This window comes from Amblyomma mixtum, chromosome 3 (assembly GCF_055824585.1).
Source record: "Amblyomma mixtum isolate Tamu chromosome 3, ASM5582458v1, whole genome shotgun sequence".
In the NCBI taxonomy this organism is placed as follows: domain Eukaryota; kingdom Metazoa; phylum Arthropoda; class Arachnida; order Ixodida; family Ixodidae; genus Amblyomma; species Amblyomma mixtum.
The window spans coordinates 74,450,512-74,470,143 of record NC_143014.1 but is presented as its reverse complement, the minus strand read 5'-3'; the positions used below and the strand labels follow the sequence as shown (position 1 = coordinate 74,470,143).

Here is a 19,632-nt window from a genome sequence, read left to right as displayed (position 1 = left end):
AGAAAAAAGACAAAATCGGCGGGTAAACAAGGGGCGGCTTCGTAGCCGCGACAAACATAAACGGCAGGGAATGGAACCGGGGCATATACGCCTAGAGACGCCAGACACGCTGCACTCAACTTCACGGTGGCGGAGTTCAAAGAAGGAGACAGAGTGCGAGGTAAGGGAACCAGACCAGCTGATCCTGCAAGGCTAGTCGGCATCATTGTCAGATGACTTAGTGCCATAACGTACGTCGTAAGCATTAACAACGAAGAACGTTTTGTGCATGGCGATCACATCGTTTGGTATATTGGGGTTTAACGTCCCAAAGCGACTGAGGCTATGAGAGACGCCGTAGTGAAGGGCTGTGGAAATTTCGACCACCTGGGGTTCTTCAACGTGCACTGACATCGCACAGCACACGGGCCTCTGGAATTTCGCCTTCAAGAAATTCACCCCCCCCCCCCCTCCTCTTCCCCTATAGATAGGGACGATTATGGCTGTAAGAGGACACAACCGAGTCCTGTGATTTGACTCTCAAGTACGCTCGAATTTTCCCGTGACTGTAGTCTCGAAAAACATTGCAGTGGGAATTCGGATATGTTCTAAACTAAGCCCAAAGCCAAGCCTTATCAGTGCAGCGTGCGTTCACGAGAGCTCATGTTGCTGGCGTATGCAGAACGCGCTGCTTGTCTGATGGTTTGGTTTAGTTGGGTTTAACGTCCCAAAGCGACTGAGGCTATGAGAGACGCCGTAGTGAAGGGCTCCAGAAATTTCGACCACCTGGGCTTCTTTAACGTGCACTAACATCGCACAGTACACGGGCCTCTAGAATTTCGCCTCCATCGAAATTGAGCCGCCGCGGCCGGGATCGAACCCGCGTCTTTCGGGTCAGCAGCCGAGCGCCGTAACCACTGAGCCACCGCGGCGGGTTGCTTGTCTGATGGATATGCAAAAGAAAGAATCTCGGACATTGTAGTAACAAAGCCGAGCATGAACGCGTCCTGAGCGTTGCTAAATTCCGCGCTTGCTTCCAGCGGTTGCGTCGGCACTGGGCTTTTTGCACTCGCTCCATGCAACGAACGCGCCTTTGCCTTCGTGGATCTTGGGGCATTTTCCAACCTGGTTGCGAAACGTCACCGGTGAGCGCGCTTCGACCAAGTGGGGGATGCATTTCGCCGCGGCTGGACCAGCGTTTGGCTCGACCCCGCGCGGCGGCCAAAGGATGTATTTGGCGGCGGCGGCAGGACTTTAATGGAGAGCACAATCGCGACAGGGGGCGGTGGCCATCAGTGAAGGGCGAGACCTTGCCGTGCTCATTTGCGCCTCCCGCGAAGCCTGCGAGCGATTAGCGACGCGGCACGCAGGCTGGCGCGCGGCAATGGTCTCTCTCCCCAGTCGACAACAATGCTCGGGCGGCGAGTCGGCGTTGTTGGACGGCCCCCGCTGGCGGCATCTCAGCCGAGGCCTCGAGATCAAAGGCGCCGCCGACATGTGCCCGCCAAGATCGGCGCAGCCCTCTCGGCGGCCTCGACCAAAGGAGCGCGCTGCTCCCCTCCTCGCAGCGGCAGCGGCGCTCCCTCCGATGGCCGCCGCCGCCGCAGACCGGAGCCCGGCACCCGCGACCCTCGGACACCCATTAAAGCCGCCGGCGGCTCCTTCCTCGTGGTCCACAGTGGCTGCGGTCGATTAGATCCGCGCTGCCCTCAACCCAACGCGAGAAACACGCGCCGCCGAACAGATTCTTTTCAAGCAGCATGTTTCACTCTGCTCCGAAACAACAAAAAACTGCTGGCACTGGTCGGGGGAAGGTGGGCCGAGATTCTTATCCGGACTTCCCGGCGGTATTGGTTTATGTAGCCCAAGTTCATAAAGCTCCCTGCCGTGCTGTACGTGCGCACGGTGCGCTCAGTTCGCATTCAGGTCTGGTGCGCAGGCTTGTACGTAAGGCTTGTCTTGCGCAATAAAATTTACAGGAAGAACACGAAAGCTGGCTTCTGTTCACGGTATTGGGGCTGGCCAGGAACACTTGCGTCTGTCCACTAAGCAAGTTGTATAGAAGGCGCACAACTTATTGGTCCGTGAGGACTTCCTCTGCGGCCTCGCGTGCATATTTTGTAAGCGCGTTGTACTATACCTTCGAATCGAAATGTGCAACGACTTGGGCTGCCGGAAGGCGAGGTATACGGGTGGCAGTTTGTGCGTTTTGGCGTCGTTACGCATTAGTGTATCGCTAGAACTATCGATGCCATGCTTCCACCACGCATGGGGTGTAGTGGTTATGTTTCTAGTGTGCGGCAGTTAGGTAAGGTTCTCAATCCCTTACTGGAGTCGGTTCGCATTTTAGATGAGCGTGCGCGGCAAGCTCGTGTGTTGAGTTCCGGATTGGTATTTATGTGCGCAGCACCAGGAGAGTGACGAAGCTAGTGCGCTGTTAGGACACGCGGGTCCACATGTCCATGAGACTTCACGGTTGCTGGTCTTGGCACGGCACATGCGCTGTTCCTGCAACAGAAGAAACATTAAAGGCATGTGGTCATATATACGCAAGCATGCTGTAAGTGAAACCACATATTTTCAAAGACGTCCACCGGGTAATTATTTTTTTGCTAGCTGTCGGGCTAGTTTCGTAGGTTGAGGCCCTAGGTGTACTTCAAGTGAAGGAGAAAATGTGAAATCTGTACCATTGAGCCAGGTTGGATTCAGTGCATCATGGGCGCACTCTTGCGCTGTTGTTGCTTGTATTTGCGCCCTCAACGATTTGCAGTAGCGTGATTGAGGATTAATTAAAGAGGCCCAGGTTTTGTATCAGTGGTGCCCGTTTGTGTAGTCACAAGCCTGCTAAAGCTTTTTCTAAAGCCGCTAAGGTAACGATCGTTGTGTGCAAGTCGATGGAAGGAACTGTCGCTGAGCTGGACGGCTGTGTCGAAATGCATGATCACTGAAAGGGCGACAAGAAGTTATTTAATCGCCTTGACTTCGGATGGTGCTGTTGTGGTGTCTATTTTGTTCTCATTTTCAGACTTTAATGTTTTGTGAACATGCAGTGCTAAAACGGGGGCTAGTTGGTTTTGCATCATTGTTAAGCGCGCTACTTTACAACGCAATCATACGAAAACACACACACACACACAATCCGGAAGATGTATCAATAAAATACTAAGTGAGCATTCTAGGAATTGTGGGCTGGTCACGCACCCGGGAAGCTTAGCCACGCATTGCGCTCGGCACGGGTGTCGTCCGTTATGCAGTGACACAGGCACAATCGGACATGAAAAAGAAAGGATTGAAAGAGAGATAAGAGAAGCATTTGCAATTCTTGAAGCGGATCCTGATAAATGTGTCAGTGATTCTGCCATTACCGCAGAAATAGCGCTGATAAAAAAAGGATAGAGACGCAACGGCACGTGCCTAACCTGAACGCATCATTTGCGCTTTGATTGTATAAAAGCACAAAGTGTTTCATGTGTAATAAACAGCTGTGAGTTCGCGCATCGTCGTCGTGTGTGTTTTTTGTGTTATTGTGTTGTAAAGTAGCGCGCTTAACAATAATGGTTGTGAACATGCTGTCTTCCAATAAGAATGTACGCTAATTGTGTGCATAGTGTAAATAAAACGGTGGGGCTATTGAAATTCGCGTACTATGGCGGCGGCGCCAACAGCAGCAGCACGCCGGTGCTCGGTGGCGCCAGCAAACATTCACGGTCATTTACGTGCTGGTCTTGGGGAAGCCCCTTCGTGCAGGGCCCCGTTGCCCTCACGTTGTCCAGCGGCGAAGGGCCGCAAGGCAGCGTGCGTGCCGACCTACCCTCGGACGCGAATGAGCCGCTCCGGCGCTCGCCGCGCATGCGCGTTGTGCCAGCTGTGCTGCTGCTGTCCGCCGCTTGCCGAATGCCCGTGCGCGCCTGCTCGCCCTGAACGCTCGTGTGCGTGCGCGGTTGCGAGTGATGGTCTGCGTTGGGTTGACCGCTTGAGCGTGCGTCGTCGTCGTTCGTCGAGCGCCACGCTTGACAGTTGCTGACATGGCGACCATACTCAGGAAGATGCCTCGTTTCACCGTCAAGTTTTGTTCGGCCTTCTCCAAAGCGGAACGGTCGCTTTCGGAGTGCCCGCTGGTGAGCGCATCGCTGTTTTTTCTACCCGCTTTTCTTCCTCTGCACCTCACCAATGCTGATTTATTAGTCGCGAGCAGTGTGGGCTACTGTTCTGAGGTCGTTTTTTTTTCGGTTCTACCGTACCTCACTAAGCGGCGTTGATTGAAGAGCAGGCGATGTAACAGTTGTGATGACGTTTTTTAATGAAACGTTTTCATCACTGCTGCCTCGCTGACTCCTCTTGTTTAACGAATAACAGGTTTATTCATATTCATTCTAGTTTAATAAAATCATCAACGGCATGCGAATGGCACCACTTGCAGCATGCAGCTCCTGGAAAATTTTCGCTTAACCAGCTCAGGGCAAAAGCAAAGCTTGCCATGCAAATTCACTACTGGCTTAATTAGCACTTTCACAGGAATTGTTAATGCAACGGATGTAGCGCACTATAGAACGCGACAACGCTGGCACAAAACCGTCTCGATTAGTTTCACTCGGCTGTAATCGCAGCGCGTTTTCTTGTGCACGAACCCTTGTTGCCAACACATGTGCAGTCTGAAGCGCTGTTTACATTCTGACGGTGTCTTCCCAAACAAAATGCCGAGCAGGAGTTTCGTTCGTGCATTGAGTGCGTTTCGCTAGACTAAAATTACGAAAAACGTTGGTGCACATTCTAGCTCTGCATCGATGGTAAGGCATTGAAATTGCTACTAATTTTGTCGTTCTGCTTTTGAATTCCATGCAGATATGCATGTCAGTGAGTTTTGTTCGGTGGGCGGATATTACAGACATTAAAGTTATCGAAACAGGCTGTGAAACCGTTATGCCGTCTGGTTATGCTTTCACTCTTGGATAGTAGTGTCTACAGACTCGGTAGTCATTTCGTTATAAAATGCAGTTCCACGCCATTTTGCGAGTTCAGTTGCTTGTGTGTTCATCTTGGAAAGTAATGTTGAGACGTTGGCTAGAGATGACCAGTATTATTTTGTCTAAAAAGATCAGTCTTATGCGCAATTCTTAAATGGTGAGTTATGAAGCTATGCGGAAGTTTACGTTTTTGAAGTCTTGTAGATGCAAATCATGTAAATTTGTGTCCGAGATATACGTGGTTCTATAGCTCTGGACCCTAAGTACGACCAGGCTGGAGATAGGGAAGGACTGCTTTACTGCGAGGAAATGGGGAGGGTCGGCCGGAATATATATATATATATATATATATATATATATATATATATATATATATATATATATATATATATATATATATATTATAAAGTTGAGGAAATGAAAAGCGCTGTCTCTTCTCTGTGGATGGTCTCACCCGCACCGTGAGGGAAGGGTAAGAGGTTGGGAGTGAAGGGTGAAAGAGGTGCGTAGTGGTGGACTCCGGAATAATTTCGACCACCTGGGGTTCTTTTAACACGTCGCCAGCCTGCCGCGCCGCACGAGGGAAAGGGGAGAAGACGCAAATAGGAAAAGATCAGGTTCAAGAACTTGTTCACTTCAGGCCATCGTAGTCAGGGGTGAGATCCGTGTACATTGGAACGAATGGATGGAAACGATGGCGGACGGACGCTGTAGGACACTAGCCTATATTAATGTGCATTACAAAGCACCGTGTCTAGCTTGGTATTGAATCTGAATTTAGCGATGGTATTCATCTGAAATTGTGGGGACTCATTGCACTTTTTCGTTTGAAATTTTTTTATTCTGCACTTCGATTACAGCTCTGGAATACTGAGCGAGCTAATGGGCAGTTTAAGGCCGTCGCGGTGGCACAGTGACGGTGGCGTTCTGGCTATGTACGACCACATTTCGAAGTGCAAAAACACCTATTTCTGTGCGCTTTGAGGAATTAATGCGGGCCATTGTGTGCCTCATAAGATCTTTGGCAACGTAAAATTCCTGTTAATATGCTTGACGTTGCTGTTCACTCTTTATTAGTTTAGTATAGGGATGGGCACGGGGGCTTAGTGGTTAGGGCGCTTGGCTGCAGAGCCGGGGGACTCGGGTGCAGTCTCGGCCGGGGCGGCCGCATCTCGATTTGAGTTGAAAGGCAAAAGGTATACCTGCAGTGTGCTGTGCGATGTTAGCGCATGTGAAGGAACCCCAGGTGGTCGAAATTAATCCGGAGTCCCCTCCTCTACGGCGTCCCTCATAGCCCTTGTGTCACTCCGGGACGTTAAACCGCACAATTTACAAAAATTTTCCAGTCGAAATAAAATCTCTGGAGCACGTCATGGACTCTTACTACACGCACGGAAGGTGAAGTTGGAGAGCTCTCGGGAGGAAGCCTGTCTTTGCGTTGGCTGCTGCAGTGATGAGGTAGAAGATCGACCACATGTACGAGGTCGGCCACTCTTTGCGCGAGCACAGGAGTGCGTAACCGCGCTCTGAGTGCCACTGCGCCCGACACGGCCGCTTATCGCAGCAAAGTGGCACAGGCGAAGATGGACCTGGAGGCGGTGCTTAGCGTCATTTGCAACTTCGCTTCTACTATGCGCGGCCGTGTCGGACGCAGTGACCCTCCGAAGAGCGCGGACACGCACTCGCGTGTTCGCACTAAGAGAGGCTTTAGACCGCACGTCTCTCGCGCCGCATTCATCTGTGTCGCCGATGACTTATCGAGTCACTGCCACTGGCAGTGGCTTAATTTTGGTATCTTACACACGACAGGAACGAAACAATTGCGAATAAAGGACACCGCAGAGCTCGTGATGTCCTTTCTTTGTATGTTTTTCGTCCTTGTTGCATGCACTGGTAGCTGTGGATCTTTACCAAATTGCCCGCGGGATTTATTTTCTTTCCTTAACTCGTGGGCGTGTGATACGTGCATGGCAGTGATGCCTGTCGCCAGGTGTCCACCAAGAGCGAGACGTTTTCGGAACTTGAACCAACTCGTCCAACTTTCGGTGTTCGTTACCTATGAGCTTTTGCTTCCTTCATAACCTCCTCGACCGCTGCCTTTCCATGTTGCGCTGGCAAGCGCCATGCATTGCGACAATCATTCTTTGCTTGCGTGCACCGCAGGAGTTTTCATCTCTTTATTCATATTTTGAAATTTGTTGGGGTGTGTAGAATAGCGGCCGATTCCACCTCGAAGCAGAGTTTCAGGGGTCCATCACACATTTGCCCCAGCTCAACAGCCACGCTGTACTCTTTTATTGAAGTTTTTTTTTCTTTAAAATGTGTGACGATGAGATCTGTAGCAAAAGTTGCTTGCTTGGTTGCCGTTCTGGGGGAGAGACGAGGAGACGAAAATCGCTCTTTTTTTTTTCCCTCGCTTCTTGGGCGCCTAGCGCCAGAATACAGTGTTAATGATTATCCAAGGGCTTACAAAGTGCTGAAAGGCATTTCGATCTTGTTTCGGACACAGTGTCTTTATAGTGTATGTAAGAACCGCTGTAAATATCAGGCTAATGCTATGCGACGACGCGACGGTTGTGCCCGCGCTAAGCAAGGTTTGGACCCGCCGGAGAACGACTTGGCCGCTGCGTGCACTCCCGACAGACCTGAGACGTCATATGATATGAACTCAAGTCGCTGACAGCAAATCTCAGACGGCTTGGTTCTGTTTGAGTTGAGGGGCTGTTCGTTGTGCTGCTCAGAGCTGTTGTGGATGTGCGCCTACAAGCTCAAGCTGTGTGTGAGCGCGGCCTCCGATATCTGGGCATATTGTTGTAGGTCGCGGCCGAAGGCCAGTTGCTGCTGCCAGGTGGGAAACACGTTCCTTACGCGGGTATTGTTTATTTTTTTACTTTTCCTCGCAGTACTACGCAGGGAATCCGTCATTACGTCAGGCATGCTTTTTTTTTTTTTCTAAAAACTGTGTGTTGTCACATTGATCCACTCATGGAAAATTACTCGGTGATGCGCACTCCTCGGTATGTGTGGCAGGTTCGGGATGCTGGTGAATTCTGAGAGAAATAAAAATAAAAACGGCGGCTGCGATCGTCGTGAAAGTGGTTCTACCTTGAGAACCACATTGGGAAGTTAGGCTGAAGAGAAACGCTTTCAGTAACGTATGGAGTAATGAGAGCCTGGAAACTTTTGCGCATTTTATAGTATGGTTTGCACGTGAAGTGCCTAGCCTGGCAGGTATCCGCTTCTGCGCTGTACACTGTCGTACGTTGCACTGATATCAGCTAACCGCCTTTTATTCCCGCCTGCTGGTCTGATAAAGCACGCTGCTACACCACCCATCCTTGGTGCTTTTTTGGAGTCAACAAACCTTTTGAGCCGCTAGCGGATTGCTTGTGCGTGACAAGCTTGAGTGCTGTCCGCAGGAGCTCAGTGAATCACGGCTGGACGTGACTGAATTAATCGGAAATCTTTTTTCTTTTTCTCCCCTGGGTTTGAATCGCAGCTGTGATGCGAAATTCGCCGTAGGTAAAGCACTGGGTTCTTAGTCGTGCTGCGTGGCAAAATACCTTTCTTTTAGAACGGTGGCCACCCTTCTATCGGCAATACTTTGGGCCTGCTGCTTTCGATGATGGGCCTACAAATGGAAGCAGCGAGGGCCTTAGCTCTCGCAACTCTCAGGCTGTCCGGAGTTGCCGGAGTGTTGGCGAGAGCCGACTGGTAGCAGCAACCCCGTGGGGAGCTTTTCTTTTTTTCTCCCCGCCCGGAAGGCATAGAGGCGGCGCCGCGTGTGTCTTGAGGGGCGCCGCCGATGCGAGGCGCGGCGGGCGGCCAGGATGAAAGGGGCCTAGCTGCCGCCGCCTGGGGCTGCGGCTCGCCCTTCTCCTCCCTCCTTTCTTTGTGTGTGTGTGTTGGGGAGGGGGGAAGGGAGGGGCCTTCCCTCTTGGCCAAGCTGGGCGGCCCCCTTGCTTTGTGCATTTTCCTGCTGTAATACACAGGGAAGGCCTTAATTTCGCCTCTGCCCTGTAATTTCGTACGGGCCCTGCATGACGAGAGCGACGACTGCGCCGCTGATGAGGTCGCTGATGCTGCTCACGACCGCCGGATTCTCGACGGCGCTTTGTGCCGCGCGGCCTTCCGCCCCAGCCGATACCGGCCCTAGCTGCGTACCGGCTTTCGGTGTCCTCTTTTGGACTCGAGTCTGCAGCGCCTCGGCGCGACGTCCCGTTCCGCGTTTTTCGAATTTGAAACATTCGCCCAGGTGCACAACCGCCTCACTTTCGCCGCTGGCTGTGGCGCGCGCCGCGCTGGGTCTCGGGGCCACCGTGACCGCGCTGATTTGCGATATGCGCGTCGAGTTTTACTTCCGGCATTCGGCATGCACCGCGGGAGTCGTTTCTGCGAAGGCCGTCTAGTGTTGTTGCCGCACCCGTATAAGTATTTAATGCTTTACAGCAGGGGTTCTCAAACTTTTTTGCTTGGAGGAACCCCAAAAGCCTTCAATTAGTTCCAGGGAACCCCCCCCCCCCTGCTTTCACTTACCAGCAATGTTTTCGAGTGCATTTTTGCAAAGAGAGAGTTGCAAAAGTTAAATGTTTATTGCACAATTGCACAGATTAATACAAATACTAATGTGATGGGTGGTATACTGCTTCCCTTTTAAGAGCAAGTCAAAGAATGGCTCAGCAGCACTCAGAGCCAGTCTCGTATCAGCTGCCGGGTCAGGGCCGGTGAGGGTTCTCGCGGAACACGAGAAGACAGCCCGCGGAACCCCTGTGTTCCGCGGAACCCAGTTTGAGAACCCCTGCTTTACAGAAAGCGTTGACTCACAGTGGCGGAAAAAAACTAGGAAACTAGCCAGTAAGTATGCCGGACACGAGAACGGAGAAAGAAAAGAGCATTAAACGACTGGTACAAAACGAGGAAGGTAAAAATTGGATTAATTCAATGGAAAAGAAGCATAGTGTAGAACTGTATTGATACTGGAAGAGGCAAATCAGGGAGGAATCGTTCTACAATAACTTAAGAGGCAGTCTCTCATATAGCCTGAGTCGCTTTGGGACGTTAAACCCTAATAAACCAAACCACACAAAAAAAAAATTTAACGAAGAAGATGACACATGCCGTGTGTGGTAAATCTGTTGAAACAATTGATGACCTCATGCTCAAATGTGTTGGTATCCATCCGGATGTCGATGCAGGCACAGTCACTCTTCTTGAGGCTCTAGGGTTTAGAGATAACAATGGTCATGTAAACAAATCTACGTTGGAAGCTAGCAAAAAGCGATTGGAAGATTGGTGACTCAAAAGCAGAGAGGTGACATAAGGTTAGAAGTGTAGGAAAATGTATTTAAAGGGTCAGTCTACTGAATTTTATCGACCATATTTTCTTTGCTGCAACCGATAGCTCTTTACTCAAATTACCGTTTAGCCAGCTGTGGTGCCAAGGAGTGCGGTAGAACACTTTAAAATAGAATTTATTAATGTGGGAACACATCTCTATGAGATGGTAGTCTCATCTGGCAACCATTTGGATTTCCGCCGCGCGGCGACAAACATGGCGGCGCCCGTCGAAGCCGGACCTCTCGCTTCGGACTGAATTCTCGTTGTTGCTGCCTTTTTCAGTGCGTTCACTGGCCATAAATGGGGCGCCTGTCTTTCGCTTCGTCTCATCTCGCCTATAAGAAAACATATAAGAGATAAATTTGCTTTATTTTAATAATTAGAGTGACGATTCTGCCGCTCCTAGGCTTAAGTGGAGAGTCAGTTTGTTTACAGCAATGGTTCCCGTCCTGACGACCAGATGGCGCCACTATAGGCTGAGTTTATTTTTGCGTCTCTGCTAGCATACGCTGAACTAAAAGTGGGAATGTGCCTGCGTTTTGCGTACGTGTAACTATAAATATTCATGTGACAGAAAAAGCGAGCGGTACGCCTTCTACAGTTTACTAGAACAAAACGTGCGTTTCTCTGACATTGGGGCATACAAATGGTATGTAGTATATTCACTTATGCTTCTACAAAAAAAGACTACCACTTTCTTGAACAAAATGAACGTTTGGGGTCGCCACCATGCATTTTTACGCAGCTTTTAACGCCGAAATAAAATATAAATTCCTGCCTAAAGGCCGGTTCACATGCAAGCGACTGAGCGATTGAGCGACGCGTCGCAGCGAAAATTTCCAACTTGTTGAAACCTCGCCGCTCGTCGCAGCGACGACTCAAAACAGGTTTTTCCGCCGCGGCGACAGGATTCGCTAGCATTTTCGCTGTCATGTGAAACAGGCTTAAACCGGGCGCAGATCCCTCGTTATTGATGTTATAGGGTGCCAACTACCAGAATATGCCATTATTTATACACTCATCTCGGTGAGTAGACTGACCCTTTAAAGAAAATCGGCGAATTTTATCATCAATCTAGGACCTAGCTCTACGACACATTAAACAAAAATAAAGAAAAAAAAGCCGAGCATGGTAGCAACTGGCACCACCCCGTTTCAAACGGGACGCTTCTATCTTCCATCTATCCATGGTCTCCTCTGCAGACCTCTGCTACACTTTACCTCTACTGTGCTTTCACGCGTGTTTGTGGGCCGGTTGGAGTAAAGCTGATCTAGGTACTTAGGCTGGAGTGGCTAAAAAAAAAAAAAAAAAGACGGCGTATTTTGCTTGCCCTCGAACGGCGTCACTCGAACCACGCTCGCTTTCGGTTAGATACGGACTGACTGAGCCGGCCCGCGCGCTAATCGTGTCCATTCTTGGGCCCCGCGGCCCCCCGAAGGGGTCGAGCCCCCTTCCGCGAAGCAGCTGGGGCTGCGGGCGTCCTTCCATCAGTGACCGCTAGGCGCACTTGACGCACTACTGAAGAATGCCACGTCGGTGGCGTCGTGTGGGGTCTGCGGTCGTAAACCCCTACGGCATGGGCTTGGTTTAGCCGGTGCTCTTTTGTTCAGATTGGGAGCTGGAGACGACTCCACAGTCAAAAGGTTAGGTGAAAGGGAGCCTTGGGTGGGGTTTGGCTTGGCACCCTCGCTGTCCCTTGAGGATTTCATGCAGGTTAGACCGGAGATTGTGTAACAGCACAGACGTATGAGCGCGTTTAGAATCGCCACACGCTGAAAGCGCCAAAACGTCTGCTTTTTTCTTCAGTGTTCGAAAGGGTACATGGTTATCGAAGTCCACTCTAGACAAACTGGAGAAGTGTTCCTGTAGCGCCGAAAGTCATGGGCTTTGAGCTGTCGTCACCGTGTGTTTGGAGTTTGTTCCCCCTTCCTCCGGCCTTTTTTTTTTTTTTTGCAAGCCTCAAAACCGATGTTCGAAGCCGCAAGCGGCTGCAGCATGAATGAGAGATTGGTCTGCTTTTTGAGGAAAGGAAATGGCGCAGTATCTGTCTCACATTGTTTATTTTATTGCTGCTTTTTAATGTTCTGTTGGGGCCATGTGTTCGTGGTTCTGCTTGCTTCGGTAGTTCATGGGTTTGCTTCAAAAGACGGACAGGAGGTGAAACGTGCGTGGTTATAGTGAAGTTCGCGGTGCCGTATTTTGCTTGCTGCATCCGGTCGCTTTATGGGAATGACCATTACGTCCTTTTTCTTGGGCCCTCCGCACAACCGTACAGAAAGGGGTCAGTCAACCCGGCGGGAGAAGAAGGAGGCGCCGAATGGCGGGGGATTACAGGAGACCTCAAACTCCCCTCATGGACTGAGTCGTTAGGCGGCATCCTGTGTGCACGTGTGTACGGCGAGGCTGACCCGCGCCACAGTGCGTGGCTCTTTGTACCATGTCTGCAGCGGCATGCTTTGACATATTGTCACGCTAGCTGCAGGCATGAGGAGCGCCGACGAGAAACAGATGAGTTGAAATGGCGTTCCTCGAACTTGGCGGCAACCGGACCTTGGGAAAGCGAGTGTTCGCGAAGCTCGCAGCGGGAAAGCATAATTATCCGAAATCGTGATGGTGGAAAGTGGGCATATGTGTACAGTGTCCCGATGAGTTAGCTTCTTTCCCCAATCATTCATTGGTTGTTATTCTTTCCCCAACTGCTGATTTGTGGTATTTTCCTTTCCCCAATAAGTTATTGGGTGGATGTTTGTATAGTACTTGATTGGTTATTCTCCCACCGAGGGCGGGGACATTGGTTTTAAAACCAGCTGCTTCGGCAGGACCGAGGGCTGGTTAGAACTGCGAGCCAGTCAAGTGTAAATATGTTTTCTCCTTGCTTGTATCCTCCTTTGTGCTTTTAATTGTTATAAAAGGTTTAACCTCTCCAGAAGTGTCCTCTTGCAATGTGATTGAGCAAAACGAATCTGTAAGACGTCAAGAATCCTTACAACAATCATCTTTAACCAAATTTCCCTCTACGAGATCAAGAGGGAAACCAACTGTTATCATCGTCTGTCTCCGTATAGCACTTTCGTTGAGATTCAGGACGTACTTTGGGCTCGAGTGCCCTTGATAGCGTTCATGTTTGAGTGGCGACTCGCCAGCACGGCAGGCTGGAAGCTTGTTGTATGCAGTAGATATCTCGATCTCACCACATGCATGTGAGCACGAATGCAGTCACTTCAATATGCCACTTCACTTTGGATGGGGAAGCGGTGGACGGGATTCGGGAAACTGCTTTTTGGAACTGTCTCGCAAGCGAAAGCCCATTGTGCCTGAAATGTAGGGCATCGAGTTAACACAAAGCCCTGGGGCAGTGCTGCACGTGAATGCGAGCTGTCAGTTTCTGGCAGTCTCGCAGCCGATGGAGCGGTTCGGGACCGCTTACCGAAGGAAAAAGTGAACCTTGATCCACTGCATTGGACGAAGGTCTTCTGCAAGCCAAGTACACCTCTCAGCACCCAGCTAGTTATCTCTGCATTGTTCACAATTCGTTCTGCTTGTCCCGCATTCCGGCACTAGATTAAAGTTTGAATAACCCCCTTTCCCTGGCTGGTAACCCCCTTGCCTCGGCTGGTCTGTTCTATTTGATTCATATGATACTGCTCCTTATCACTGAGCTTAATTTAAATCTAATCTTGCATGTTGAATGCACTGTGACGCCACCGTTAGCCCAAATGTGCCTAACTACGCCAAACCACGTAAGCTGCGCCATCCTGATTATCTGGAAAGCTATTCCAAACTGCTCCAGACTCGCTGCTTTCGAATTGGGCGGTGCCGTGCGCCGGCTATCCAACATAACCTTAGTTGTCACTGCCGCTTCAAAAGGTTAAGGTTGGTAAAGTCTATTGAAGCCTACTTATAACGAACATGTTGGTCACGCGGAACTCTTATATCTCGAAGTTTACAGTAGGTGGATCTTCATTGTGAAGACTTCCAAAAATTTTCCTGCCTCAACTGCTGGCTCGTGTGAGGCAAAACTGCGCACAGAGCTTGGGTATTGCAGTAACTTCTGTATTGTGATGTTAGACAGCAGTGCTTAACTGATTCTGCTGTGCGTGATGCAAACCCGTAGTAGTCTGCGCCGAAATCGGCTAACTGAAAGCCACCAATGCAAAGTTTTCGCCGATGGATGGATGGAAGATGGGTGCGTCTCCTTTGAAACAGGGTGGTGGCAGTTGCCACTACGCTTGGCTTTTTTTTTTAATTTTCGTTCAGTTGTGTTGTAAATTGGTCTTGAAATTAGCCATTTTCTTTAAGTAACGCTCTTTCTGTATAAGTATTTAGATATCTTAGCTGCGCACCTATTATCGTCCAGTTTCCTCGGGCGTTCTTCATATAATATTTTACTTTAAGCTTCCCGTACTTCGAGCTATGCCCAGCCCATATCCCTCTGTACTGCCTCGTTTGTGGTTTTGCCGTGGGTACCTAGTGCGAATCTTGAAACAGCTCTCTCGTTTACTTCTACTCCTCACTAAGCCCCGGCACCATTATTTCTTTCCAAATACCTCTCAGTACTTCATATTTGTTGTACCCCATAACGCCATATGTTTCATTATCCCGTCATCTCTCTGCCATTTTTCCCTAACAGTCTGTTCATGCTTTTCAGTCTATATCTGCCCTTCATTTACCCATACCCCAAGGTATTTGTATTCGGTCTCTCCGGGTATATTTCATGGCCTTGTATTGTAAGCACCTGATCAGTTGTGTCGTTAAAAAACATTACACCTGACTTAGTTGCGCTAAAACTGAAACCTGGAGCATCTCCTTTGTCCCCACAACAATTAACCAGAGTTTGCTAATCTTCCTGGCTATCTGCTAACAGTACAGTGTCTCCAACATACATTAAACCTGGGAGCCGTTGCTCAATGACCTGTCCGCCTAATCTGTATGACAAATCATTACCCAGATTACTTTCTTGTAGCCTTCTTTCCATATTTACCATATAAAGCATGAACAGCAGCGGTGATAGAGGACAACCTTGCCTTAATCCTTTGCCTACCTCAAAAGTTATTGTACAATACAGAGGTCTGTTCCGCCTTGGCTATTTCTATGCAGTGAGTAAGCACGAACAGACTTATCTAAAACTACCCCTTCTGAACCCATTCTGAAGTTCTCCGAGTATCTTATTACTTTCTACCCATGACTGCATTTTTAATTTCACTGCCTGCGTTTCCAACCTGTATATAATAGATGTTATCGTAATCGGTCAGAAGGATTTTATGTTCATGTTATCTCCTTTCCGTTTATAAATCAAATTCATTTTACTCTGTCTCCAGCTGTGCGGAATTTGCTTATTTGTTATGACTGTCTCCAATGCTTTTATCAGCGTTTCCTTGCTTCTTGGGCCAAGTTCATTAATCAACTTGATTGTAATTTCTTCTATCCCTGCAGATGTGCATTTAGGAATATTTGCTTCTGCCTTTTTACAGTTAAGACTCCTCAGTTCTAAGCTGCTTTCTATGATGCTGTCCTGTGTTTCTCCCTCATTTGGGGAGATTACCCTATCGTCATTCCTAAATGGCTCAGCTATAACTGATGTAATGTAGTTCACAGCGTCGTCTCCCTCTAAACATTTTCCCTGAGCATCTTGAATCTGTTCCTGCTGTCTTTGATTCGTTTTACCCAGCCAGCTTGTATGGCTCCAGGATTTTTGCTTTGGTGGTGGTTTATGGGGTTTAACGTCCCAAAGCGACTCGGGCTATGAGAGATGCCGTAGTGAAGGGCCCTGGAAATTTCGACCACCTGGGGTTCTTTAAAGGGACTATGAAACAAATTTATTGAGATTACGTAAAGATAGGCAATCCATCACTCGTCACTCCAGCGCAAGAATTTTTGAGCTAGCCTCAATAACAACGAAGTTATAGGCGATTAAAAATCACGCTCCTCCTCTCCCCCCTCAACTCGTACGCGCGGGGTACCATAAAAAAATAAAGAAAACAGCTCCGGGACCGGGCTCCGCCCATGAACACGTCATTCGCTGACGTTCGGTTTACGACTTCCGGTTGTCCCACTCCCGAGGAGCAGCGTGTGTCGGCAGCGTCTCTCCGGTCTCTGCGCTTTCTTGGCTCCCGAACTCGCGACAGAAAGAGGCGGCAGAGGTAAATTAAAACCATATGCGCGAAGGCAATGCCCTCGCTCGCGCTTGCCCGAGGGGGTCGCGCGGCCGCTCGAGCAGACGATGTTCACCGCTACCGGAAGTGTGCCCGTGACGTCGAAGCTGCCGCGGCTCTAGCGAATGACAGCGTGTGGTGGCCTGGCGACGTCATGGGACTAGTGACGTCTGTTTTCCCGATTTTGGTTTCAGAATTGCTCCCTACGAAGACACCAAGCGGCCCGCGAATTTTAAAAAACACGATTTTTAAAAATTCATAATAAATTGCCGGCTCAGTTCCGAAGATTCATACTTGGTGTCAATGCTTCTGAGCATCACTTCTAACATTTACAAGCGGCTTTTAATTCTTTTCATGGTCCCTTTAATGTGCACTGAAATCGTACAGTACCCGGGCCTCTAGAATTTCGCATGGCCTACCGTTGTTGCATCGTGAACTTCAGCCAGCCAGTGAGCAGAGGAGTGCTTTGTTTTAGCCTGAACGAGGACTTGCACGTCGACAAGATTCCCATTTTTAGTCTCCTTCCTCCTGAGATAACTGTGCCTTCTTTGCTTCTCGTGTTCCTTTGAGCTACCCGTAATTTTTCAGTGACCTCCTTAATTTCTTTATTGCACCAGCTTCGGCGCTTCCTCTTTCCTGCCCAGCGGTTTACCCCTTTTACTTGTTTCATTTTTGTACGCAGTAGTAGTTCTGATTATAATCCTACTTCCTCATAGGCCGTTTCGCTATTGCTTCCTATATGCCTGCTGCTATTAGTGCTATTTGTTCGTTGTTTAATTTTCTGTTCTCTTTTTGACTTCTCTGCATTTCTGTTTTGATCAGGGCTCCCAACTTCCAACTGCACACAAATACGCTTATGATCACTTCCCAGGCTGTACTGCCCCTCTTCAACTATTTCCATTATTAATTTTCTTCATCATGGCCCCTCTCTCTCTTTCTTCTTTCACTCCCACTTCCTCCCTTCCTCTACAAATGGATGACGGGTGTCCACCGAGCTATGCGAGACAGTTACTGCGTAATTTCCTTTCCTCAAATACAATTTTCATTTTCTTCATTACGGCCCCTCTTTCTCTTTCTTCTTTCACTTCCACTTCCTCCCTTCTTGTAACGGTGTGGTTCAGGTGTCCTCCGAGATGGCGGAGAATTACTGCACCATTTCCTTTCCTCAAAAAGCGTTGCATTCAAAGGGCAAGGCATTGCGCCAAACGGGTGGTGGTGTTCCGTGGACTCCCTGGCAGTGCTGCAACACGCTGTCGCGTTCCACTCCTAAAGGCGAAGCTTAAGTGTAATTAATTAGCAACTAATTAGTATTTAATAATTAATCAGTAATTCGTCATTAATTAGTAATGTGTCATTACTTAGTAATTGGTCATTAATTATGTGCGGCGTCATCCAGTGGTGACGTCACCAGTGCCACAGAGGCAGTCAGAGTGGTGCAGAAAATGCTTTTGCCTCTACGCACTTTAGACATTCAAAGTGCCCCCTAAATTTTTCAAAGATCTTCACGATAAAGGTGCACAATACTGTACATAACACCCTTGCTGATTAGGGAGGCTTCATACAGAAGCCCTGCATGTCGGCTCCCTGTTACTAACCGCTGATGAGTGACAAGTTGTGGAGTGAGCCCACACTGATAGTACGCGCAGTACGGCCGCAACGTACAGACAGTGTTCCATGCTGTGTACTTAAACTTGCACCGAGTAAATGGCAGTTGCTGCTGTAAATTCTGTTTGTGAAAATCTCACAGGCTGTACCCACCATGGTGGCTTAATGGTTAGGGCGTTTGGCTCCCAAGCCAGAGTACCCGGGTTCAAACCTGACAGCCGGGTTCAAGCGGCTGCGTTTCGATGGAGGTGAAATGCAAAAGTCGCCCGTGTGCTGTGTGATGTAAGTGCACATTAAAGATCCCCAGGTGGTTGAAATTATTCTGGAGCCCTCCACTACAGCACCTGTTTCTTCCTTCTCTCTCTCCCTCTTTTATCTCTTTCTTACGGTGCATTTTGGGTGTCCACTGAGATACGGGAGACAGTTACTGTGCCATTTCCTTTCTTCGAAACCAATTTTTTTTTTTTTTGCGTGGCTGACGGCGAATATGGCTGTGAGGCGCATTAGCTGTGCAGTTGCGCAGGTTTGGCGGCTTCAGCTTTTTCAGGTGGGGGAGGGGGGAGGATGAGGGGTACAAGAAGTATTGCCAATGCATTAGTTCCAATCCACTCTGCATCTGTTCAGCGAGATTCACACCTAATTCGCTTAGCCTTGCACTGAGCTCTATTCCTCCCGTACAAGCTGAAGGTCATGTAGCTATGAAATTTGACCTTCGAACCAAGAGGAACAGAGGCTTGGCTCTGATGTCAAGCCATGTGACTCGCCAAGCCTTGCCACAGCTGCATGAGTTGAGCCGACGGCGCTCGCTAGCCTCACAACTATCGAATCACGTGACTCACTGCGCCTCACCACAGCTGCGTATGCAGAGCTGACGGTACTTGCGTAACTGCCGGAAATCGTGTGACGCACCGTTCGCTATATAAAAGCAAATGTGGCGTGTGCTTACCTTCACACAGTCATGGATGAGCAACATGCCGGAACAAGTGCTTCGACGATGTATCGCCGTTCTCAGGCGGAATCTGATGATCATGGAAAGACATCAGATTTGATAACCATGCTTAACGGAGCTTTCGCTCATCTTACTAGGTTCAGCCACGTTGAACCACAGATCATTTTTTGTGAGGCTGTGCAATGCTTGGCTCGCGTGAATGATTTTTGCGTGCTTTTTGTCACATACACCCATCGTTTTGCATGGAGTAGTATTGACGCTCATGCATGTTCGCGATGGTGATCGCGGCCATGGGGCTCGTATCCGTGCATGGGCTCTGGCACCTGTGTCTTCGTTTGTGTCTTTGTGTCTGTTGTTCGAAAACTGTTCGAAAACTTGAGATTGTATTTGATTCCTTCTGAATATTTTTGAATTTTCACTATTTGATTCATTCAACGAATCGTATAGAAGGATATTCAGTTCGATCAAAACTTTTGAATATTTGCACACCCCTATTATATATGCAAAAGAAGCTTCCATGCTGAGTAATTAACTACAAAGATAAAAGCCTTAGTTCATGCCTGTGGACTTGGATCATCAGTATGTAATCATCTTTTGGGGGAATAATGGAGTCTTGTAGGGAACCCTTCTTATATTAAGTTTTAAG

General features: G+C 49.0%; 1 protein-coding gene across 5 annotated transcripts in view; it reads left to right on the top strand.

Annotated features, from left to right (window-relative positions):
* nkd (NKD inhibitor of WNT signaling pathway naked cuticle) overlaps positions 1 to 19,632 on the top strand; it is a 62,961-nt gene that overhangs the window by 20,513 nt on the left and 22,816 nt on the right. The window contains exon 1 of one of the 5 annotated variants that reach the window (XM_089579671.1): positions 1,406 to 4,097. The exons of 2 other annotated variants lie outside the window; for them this stretch is intronic. In XM_089579671.1, coding sequence (XP_089435797.1) covers positions 4,005 to 4,097 — 93 coding nt within the window. In that variant the 5' untranslated portion in view covers positions 1,406 to 4,004. Of the gene's footprint in view, positions 1 to 1,405; positions 4,098 to 6,558; positions 7,792 to 19,632 lie in introns of those variants that run through there. 2 more of the 5 variants (XM_089579670.1, XM_089579669.1) reach the window with 2 other exon arrangements.